This window comes from Sorex fumeus, unplaced genomic scaffold (genome assembly GCF_029834395.1).
Source record: "Sorex fumeus unplaced genomic scaffold, SorFum_2.1 ptg000064l, whole genome shotgun sequence".
Lineage (NCBI taxonomy): Eukaryota > Metazoa > Chordata > Mammalia > Eulipotyphla > Soricidae > Sorex > Sorex fumeus.
In genome coordinates this window covers 1,257,932-1,267,570 of record NW_026606121.1, presented here as the reverse complement: position 1 = coordinate 1,267,570, position 9,639 = coordinate 1,257,932, and the positions used below count along the sequence as shown (strand labels likewise).

Below are 9,639 nucleotides of genomic sequence, written 5' to 3'. Positions count from 1 at the left end.
TCAGTTGAGCACAGGAAGATGCTTGAAGGGATTCAGAGGGCAGAAATGATAGAGTCTTTCTGTCATTTCCACTCCTTGCTGCCCATCTTCCACCTCAAATCATTGGTGTTGAGTAGTAGCTGGCTCTGCCTTTACCATCCCCTCCCCTGGGCGTTTTTCATCTCTCTGTCCACAGATCAGTGTGTGTGGTTTGCCCAGTTAGGAAGGACCCTGCTTCTGTGTGTGATAACCACAGCAACAAGTGAGGGGCAATAGAAACTGGTCCTAGTCTGCCCATGATGATGATTGCTCAAACTCAGGTGCTCCAGCATGTCCCTGATCTCTCACAGACTCATCATCCCTTCCCATTGCCAGCCGCATAGACTTTCAGCTCTAGCATCAGACAAAGGGATGAGTGTTGGAACATTGTATGTCTGAAACCCAATCATGAATAGCTTTGTGATGGTCTATCTTACAGTGATACAATTACCAAAAAAATGACTGCATTACATAGTGTCTTAACCAGATCACAGTCCTAGAAGTAAATTTCAGTATGCTCTGGCACTGTCAGTTTGTTTCCTTGTCATTTTAGCTAGAAATTGATGTTGGTAAGTCCAGGTGGAGAGTGGTCTGAGAAGGCAGAGAAAACAAGTTACCCGAGGATTCCAGATAAGATTGTGAAAAGGGGCATTTCCTAAAGAGGAAGAAAGGCATAAATAAGGTGCAGATAAGTTAAGGGAAGAGAGGGAAGGATGTGGTCCTGAAGTGAAAGGGGCAGGTGTGGCTATTAGTATTACATAAGAATGACAGAAGTTAAAATTAGCTCTTAATTATTCACAAGCTGAGTTTAGAGCCAAAAGATTGAAATATGATAAATTTTTCTTATTGATCAAATTGTACTTTGTAAAATGCATTTATTATATTTTATTTGCTTCAAAATGTACATCTATAATCTGGAATGTTTGAAATCTCAAGAGATGTTAAGACCACCAAGAAGTGTGATTTTCTTTGGTAGGGTAGAAGGGTAGAGATTTTGGTAATAATTTTGGGTGGGCTTCATTATAAGTAAATAATAGGTCTCATCCTGATCAGTACTCACGTGAAAATTGAAATAAAAACCATTGAGAAATTTTTCTAGTTAAACATTTTATTTTTAAAAATTTTTATTTATTTTTTGCTTTTTTCCCTGTCATTCTCAGCAATGCTCAGGACTTACTCCTGACTCACTCTGTGCTCAGGGATCAGTTCTGAGAGGATTCGGGGGGACCATATGGGATGCTAGGGATTGATTTTGTCTTGGCTGTGTGCAAGGAAAGTGCTGTACCTGCTCTACTATCGCTACTACCCTAGTTAAACCTTCTAATCTTGATTTTATTTGTCTGATTCATATTTGGAGACTCATTTCTAATTTGCTTTCAAGTATATAGGTTTTTTATATGTGTCTATGTGGCATCCATACACACCTTTTTTTAAACCTTTATATAATTTGTATTATACAATAATTTGATAATTTAAATGATATATAATGTATTATATTATATGTAATGTAATGACAATAATTTTATTATATATGGCACTGTAGAACTGTCCTCCTGTTGTTCATCAATTTGCTCGAACGGGCACCAGTAACTTGTTGTTACTGTTTTTGGCATATCGGATACATCACAGGTAGCTTGCCAGGCTTGGCATGCGGGTGAGAAACTCTTGGTAGCTTGCCGGTCTCTCCAAGAGCGGCGGAGGAATCAAACCCGGGTGACCTGTGAGCAAGACTAAAGCCCTACCCGCTATGCTATTGCTCCAGCCCCTACAATAACAAAACAAAAATATTTAATATATAATAATTTATAACAGGGCTGGAGCGATGGCACAGTGGCAGGGCGTTTGCCTTGTGCTCAGCCGGCCCAGCCGAGCTGGGTACAATTTCTCTGCCCCTCTTGAAGAACCCAGAAGCTACCAAGAGTGTCTTGCCCGCACAGCAAAGCCTGGCAAGCTACCCGTGATGTATTCAATATACCAAACACAGTATCAACAAGTCTCATGATGGAGACGTTACTGGGCCCGCTCGAGCAAATTGATGAACAATGGGAGGACTTTGACCATGACTATATTATAACATAATATAACAATAGATATAATTATATTTAATATTAATGATAATATATAATAATATATAAAACATAATAATTGTATCACTGTATCACTGTCATCCTGTTTATCGATTTGTTCAAGCAGGTGCCAGTAATGTCTCCATTCATCCCAGCCCTGAGATTTTACAGCCTCTCCTTACTTGTTCTTCCCAACAGTGCCATATTGGAGGCTCTTTCAGGGTCAGGGGAATGAGACCCATTATTGTGACTGCTTTTGACATATCGAATATGCCATGGGGAGCGTGCCAGGCTCTGCCGTGCAGGTGGGATACTCATGGTAGCTTTCAGGGTTCTGCAAGAAGGATGGAGAATGTATATAATAGAATACAAGTAAGCATGTCAAAACCAAACACGTGTGTGCTGCTTTAGGTACATCAGTGGGCTAGACTATAAGAGGTCTATAAAAGCTTCAAAGTCAAAGCTTCTGGGAGCTTTGTTTTATACTCTCTGGATCTTGGCTGTTGCTGGGATTACATGGCACAGAGACACTTTGTGCATGTGACTGCCAACCTATTGGAAAGGGGGCATCTGGGTGGAGGAGTCCCAGTCCTGATCCGAGCAGGCTTGGAGATCTCAGCCCTGGGTCCCGCACCCCTGGGTTCCTCTGCCGGTTCCTTCATGCGTGAGGCTCATCCGAGCATGTGGAGAGTGGCCTTGAGCATGTCTGTGCCTGGGTTTTGGAGGTTTTCGGCTGCAGGGTTCTGCTTGGAGCGGGGAGGGAAACTCAACCCACCCTCCTCCGAGGAGCCCCAATGAAGACAGCCTGGTGCGGGGGCTGGAGATTCTGCCAATAATAATTCTATAATAATAAATAATATCATTTATAAAATAACAATTATTATTATTGAATCACCTTGAAATACACAGTTACTAAGTTGTTCGTGACTGAATTTCAGTCATACAATATTCCAAGACCTTTCCCATCACCATTTATATTTCCCACCTCCGACCCCACATTCCCTCTAGACACCAACTCCAGCTCCAGCCTGATTCTGGCACTTTGCTCCTCTCTCTCTGTCTCTCTCTCTTTCCATTCCCCTTCATCTCCCTCCTCTCTCTTTATCTCTCTTTCCTATATACACACCTTTTGGACTACACTAAATTGCCTAACAATGCAGTACCAACTTTCTTCCATCTAAAGTGGTACAATAATTTCATGTCTAAAACTCCAAACATATTAATATTTTCCGAAGAGGTAAATAAAAAACAATAATAGGTAGTAACAATAAGAGGACATAAATAAAATCTCTTATTTATCTTTGTTGAGATTTATTCTGCAACTATCTAACTTGTGCTCCTCTTTTGTTTCATGGGTTAAATACTCAGATATAAGGTTGACTTTAAATTTATGTTAAAAATTATTATGGTTAAGGATACATCAAAATACTTGCTATGTACTTTATGTAATTCTTTTATTTTTTTTTTTTGGCTTTTTGGGTCACACTCAGTGATGTTCAGTATTACTCCTGGCTCTGCACTCAGGAATTACTCCTGGTGGTGTTCAGGGGACCATATGGGATGCCTGGGGTGGACCCAGGGTTGGTCCTGTGCAAGGCAAATGCCCTACTTGCTGTACTATCACTCTGGCCCTGTAATTCGTTTCTTTTTTTATTTTTTGGTCACACACAGTGATGCACAGGGGTTACTCCTAACCCTGCACTTAGGAATTACTCCTGGTAGTGCTTGGGGGACTATATGGGATACTGGGAATCGAACCTGGGTAAGCCTCGTTCAAGGCAAAGAGCAAACCAGCTCTGCTATTGCTCCAGTCTCAGGCCCTGTAATTCTTGTCAAAAGGAATTAATGCATATAACTATTACATTTTGTCTGTTGATTATTTTAATACATATGAAAGTTAATGTCTATGTGCCCAGATACGCATTCATTTTAATATGTGTGTGAGTACGTACTTCTGTATTTCTTGCTTAATGATAAGAAATTTGTTGAGATCTCATATGTATTGTGTGTATGACTTGTTGAGTTTGAACTTGCTGAATCCATAATCTTGGCTCAAAGGGCAGAAGTAATGGCTTACTTGCCGGGGAATGCCAGGTTCCACCTGCAAAGAACATGATGTCCTGAGCACTGCCAGAGTAAACTCCATGCACCTAGCCTGTATTGTCCACCAACACAGTGGGTGATGTGACTCAAGATTAAAACTATGTATATAGTTCATAGGGGAATGGGGACATAGTGTAGCCAATGGGACGCCTACTTTTCCTGTGACTGACCTGCCTTTATTTATTTTATTTTTTATTTTATTTTATTTTGTTTTCCATTTTGGCTCACCCCAGGCAATGCTCAGGGGTTACTCCTGGCTTTTCACCCAGGAATGACTCCTGGAAGTGCTCAGGGGACTATATGGAATGCCAGGGATCGAACCCGTGTTGACTGCGTGCAAGGCAAAGTCCCTACCCTCCATGCTATCGCTCCATCCCTTGACCTGCCTTTAGAACCCTGTACCTCATATGGTGCCCGAGTCTCACAGGAATGATCATGAGCACAAAGTCAGGAGTCAGGCCTGAGCATCTCTGGGTGTGGCCCAAGGCATTAATAAAAATAGACAAAGGCGTTAATAAAAATAGACCCTGAATAGTGTCATTTCAGAATTTCATGTGTTTGAAGGTCTATCTCTCTTATTGATGTTATATTATTTATTTATTTATTTATTGGTGAAACGCCATGAGGTATAGCTGTAGACTTACAAACTTTGGTGCTTGGGTTTAAGTCATACAATGATTGAGTACCCATCATTCTTCCAGTGCCCATTCTCCACCACCAATGATCCCAGTAGCCCTCCCACCTCCCCAACCTTATTAATGTTATTTTAATAATTAGAATTGAGAGAAGAGGTGGAACATTTTTCTTTCCAAAAATTCTTTCTTAGATCAAAAGGTGCTTATTGTTAAGTTACTGAACTCAGGTTTTCTCATATTCATCCATGCTCACTTCCTGTGTCCGCAGGACTGTGAAGGGTGATGAAGCAGAGCAATCAGTCCTCTCTGGCCGACTTCATCCTCGAAGGGCTCTTTGATGACTCCCTCACCCACGTCTTTCTTTTCTCATTGACCATGGTGGTCGCCCTTGCTTCTGTGAGTGGCAACTTTCTGACCATCCTCCTCATCTGTGCTGACCCCCGGCTGCACACCCCCATGTACTTCCTGCTCAGCCAGCTCTCCCTCATGGACCTGATGTTCCTCACCACCACCGTTCCCAAGATGGCTACCAACTACCTGTCAGGCAAGAAGTCCATCTCCTTTGTGGGCTGTGCTACCCAGCACTTCCTCTACTTGGCAGTGGGAGGGGCTGAGTGTGTTCTCCTGACTCTCATGTCCTATGACCGTTATGTTGCCATCTGTCACCCACTGCATTATGCGGTTATCATGAATGGGAGGGTGGCTCTGATGATGGCTGTTATGTCATGGCTGGGAGCATCCATGAACTCATTAATTCACACTGTGATCTTGATGCACTTCCCTTTCTGTGGGTCTCGAACAGTCCACCACTTCTACTGTGAGTTTCCTGCTGTTGTGAAACTGGTATGCAGAGACATCACTGAGTATGAGAAGACTGTTTATATCAGTGGCATCCTGTTCCTCCTCTTCCCTATCCTCTTGGTCTCTACCTCCTATGGCTTCATTCTCCACAGCATCATTCAGATGCGATCTGCTGGGAGTAAGAGAAATGCCTTTGCCACTTGTAGCTCTCACCTGACTGTGGTTTCTCTCTGGTTTGGTGCCTGCATCTTCTCATATATGAGACCCAGGTCCCTGCGCACTCCACTGCAAGACAAGGTTGGTTCTGTGTTATATAGCATCATCACCCCGACCTTGAATCCTCTGATTTATACTCTCCGCAATAAGGATGTGGCTAAGGCTGTGAAGAGAGTGCTGGGGAGAGATGTGGTCATTCAAAGACTCTAGGTGTAATTGCCTTACATACAGAGTATAATACTATAAGATTCTCAATTAATCTGAATAAGCCTTAACATCTTTTTAGAGTTCAGAATCAAGATGTTCTTCAGTTGCTTAAAAGTAATATGGTAAATACACAATTCTTATATTCTAAGAATTATATTGGTTTTGGGGATCTAAGTCTCATAGGCTACCACGTTATTTATTTGTGCCATTACACTAAATTTGTATTTTATATTGGCAGCATAAAGCACAATAAGTTTTTACTTCTTTTTGTTTTTTGCTTTTGGGGTCACACCCAAAATTTTCAGGTATGACTCCTGGCTCTGCACTCAGGGATTACTCCTGGCGGTCCTCAGGGGACCATATGGGATGCTGGAGATTGAACCCAAGTCAACTGCATGCAAAGCAGATGCCCTACCTGCTGTACTATTGCTCTAGCCTCATGTTTTTATAACTAAACGATTTGTTAGGTTGGAAAACCCAAAAGAACGTGGGGTAAGGTCACACACATTTTTTGTAGCCCTTTAGACATATATGAATCTGCAATCATACCACAAGTTAGAGTTTTCAGATATTTCCTTTTATTACAAGTGCTTTTACAAATATTGAGAGACAGGTGAAGCAGAAAATTCTAGGTATGTTTTTCAAAAGTTGAGTCTGAGTTTTTGTGTTTCATGAGGGCAAACTCAAGTTCAAAAGGAGATCTCTCTCATGGTTGAAGGAATGAGAAAATCCCCTTCTAAAGCCCTAATTCTACTGATGACTTAATCACCTCCCAAAGGCGCTCACCTCCAAAATGATATTGGAGATTAGGTAAAGACATATACGATTTGGTGAGAGATAGTACAGTGAGCGGGCGCTTTCCTTGTGCATACCCATATTTGATCCCAGGAATCCCATATGGTCCCCTGGGCATCACAAGGAATAATTTCTTATTTTTTTATGTAGGAGTACTGCTATTAATTCAGTCTCTGATTAGCTGATTGAATTGGCCTGAACTCCACCTTACTTTTTTAAAAATTTTTTACAATTTTATTTATTGAATCATCGTGAAAGTAGTTACAAAGCTTTCGGGTTTAAGTCTCGGTCAACACAACAACAACACCGTCCTTCCGTTGTTCATCGATTTGCTAGAGTGGGCTCAGTAACGTCTCCATTTTGAGACTTGTTACTGTGTTTGGCATAATAAATACGTCAGCCTCTGCTGGCGAGATACTCTCGGTAGCTTGTTGGGCTCTCCGAGAGGGGCAGAGGAATCGAACCCGGGTCGGTCGGGCCGGCTGTGTGCAAGGCAAACGCCCTACCGCTGTACAATGAAATACTCGTACCTTCACCAGTGCCATTCTCACCACCAAAAACCCCAGTAAACCCGCATCCCACACCCACCCCCTACCTGTGGGACAGATGATTTCCACATTACTCTCTCTCTACTTTGATTGCATTCAATATTTTGACACCAGACCCATCATTATTATTTGGGATTTTACCCCAACACTCAAATATGCTGAAAAGGCAACAATACACAATGTTTTCTATTGCTGGTTATGAATAACATATGATGTCACATAGCTGCAGTAGTGGCCGAATGATTTTGAAATTTCGAAATTTTAACAATTAAATCTGGAGGGATTTCTGCCAAAACCTGCTGGGTTCCAAGATTTGTTCCTAAGTCTCTAGGATCATGGCCATTAAGCAGCTTGATCGGGAGCCAGAGAGGCTGTTCATGGGCAGCAAATCGGGGTTTCGTTGGAGAGGGGAGTAAAGGGCCGGATTCACCCCCATCCCATGAGACCCCGCGTGTCTTGTCACTGCGGGCCCAAACCTGATTGTCCAGTGGCCTCTGGAGGATGGTGGCCACCGATCTGCCTAGGGGGAGCAGGCGGAGGGTCAGCACCCTTTCCCACCGGGGGTGGCCTGGCGACAGTAACCTACTGCGGGGGTCCAGATGCATTTCTGCCAAAAACCACTGGGTTCCAAGATTTGTTTCTGAGTCTCTGGGATCATGGCCTTAAGCAGCTTGATCAGGAGCCAAGAGGCCGTTCATGGGTGGCAAATCAGGGTCTCGTTGGGGTGGGGAGGAAAGGGCCGGCTCTACCTCCATCCCATAAGGCCCCACTTGTCTTGTCACTGCGGGCCCACACCTGATTGTCCAGTGGCCTCTGGAGGATGGTGGCCACCGGGCCACCAGAGGGAACAGGCAAAGGCACGAACCTATTCCCATCCTGGGTGGCCAAGCACCAGTCACCTACTGCAGGGACTGGACGCATTTCTGCCAAAAGCCCTTGGGTTTCGACATTTGATTCTGAGTATCTGGGATCAGTTTTTGGGGTCTGGCCAAAGGCACAACAGCAATTTTGGGGTATCTGGAAGTCTGAAGATGCCCTCAGGCTGCTGATGCACTCACCTCACAGGTACAGATTGACCTGCTGGTGGCACCATATCCCCAACAAGGAATAATTTCTTAATTGCTGAGTGCAGAGCCTGGAGTAACCCCTAAGCATTGCCAGATGTGGCCCCAAACTAAACAAAACTTAAAAAAAAACACCCCAAATAAAAACCCATAGAAGTTTTTCTGTCACGCAAAGATTCAGTAAACAGTTCAGAAAAGTCAATATAGAAAAAAAATGAAATCACTTTGAATGAGAATTTACAGTGGCAATGAAAGTCCTTGCTAGCAGTAGTTGGAATCTTTTCCCATGATTCTTTTCATTAGTAAAAGCATATTCCAGATGTGCAATCAGAGAATATTTGTAGGTATGAACTAGAATGTGTTAGATCTTCAAAGTTTTGTGAATCACAGAGTTCAGGAGGGGGAATTTATAGTTTGTATGTATACACATTAATGATTCTAAAATCTAAATCTAAAGACCCTCCCATTGATCGTCGATTTGCTCGAGCGGGCCCAGTAACGTCTCCATTGGAGACTTTGTTGTTACTGTGTTTGGCATATCGAATACTCTTGGTAGCTTGCCGGGCTCTCCGAGAGGGGCGGAGGAATTGAATTTGGGTTGGCCATGTTGGCCGCTTGTAAGGCGAATGCTCTACCGAGCGATAGCACATTAATGATTAATGTGTCATATTTTCAATATTGATTGAGTTAATGCTACACCAGGTATTTGTCAGTGAACAAAAGACAATGATTTTTGTCTTTGTTAAACTCAGCATGTTTTTGCTTTTGGGGTCATACCTGGTGATGCTCAGAGGTTACTCCTGGCTCTGCACTCAGAAATGACTCCTGGTGGTGCTTGAGAGACCATTCAGGATGCTTTGTATTAAACCCTGGGCAGCTGCATGAAAGGCAAGCACCCTACTTGCTGTGCTATCGCTCCAGCCCCAAACTGAACATTATGAGTGTGTATGTGTGTGCCCTCCTCTCTGTTCATCGAGTTTGCATTGGCTTTGATTCTCATCACCCTGCTAACGCCACTGATACAAATATCATCACAAATTTTCCTATGTTTATAATTTTATCTTAAAATAGAGGCTGGAGAGATAGTACAGCATGTAAGGCACTTACTTTGCATATGCTCAACCTGAATTCAATCCCTGGGACCCCTTAAGGTCCCTGATGGGACCCTGAGACCCATCAGGAGTGA

The 9,639-nt window shown here is 43.0% G+C and overlaps 1 protein-coding gene across 1 annotated transcript; it reads left to right on the top strand.

The window, feature by feature from the left end:
* The first annotated feature begins 5,104 nt into the window (after positions 1 to 5,104).
* Positions 5,105 to 6,049, top strand: LOC130036637 (olfactory receptor 2AE1-like). The gene has a single exon (XM_056128533.1). It carries the CDS (start codon positions 5,105 to 5,107, stop codon positions 6,047 to 6,049), a length of 945 nt encoding a protein of 314 aa, XP_055984508.1.
* The last annotated feature ends 3,590 nt before the right edge of the window (positions 6,050 to 9,639 follow it).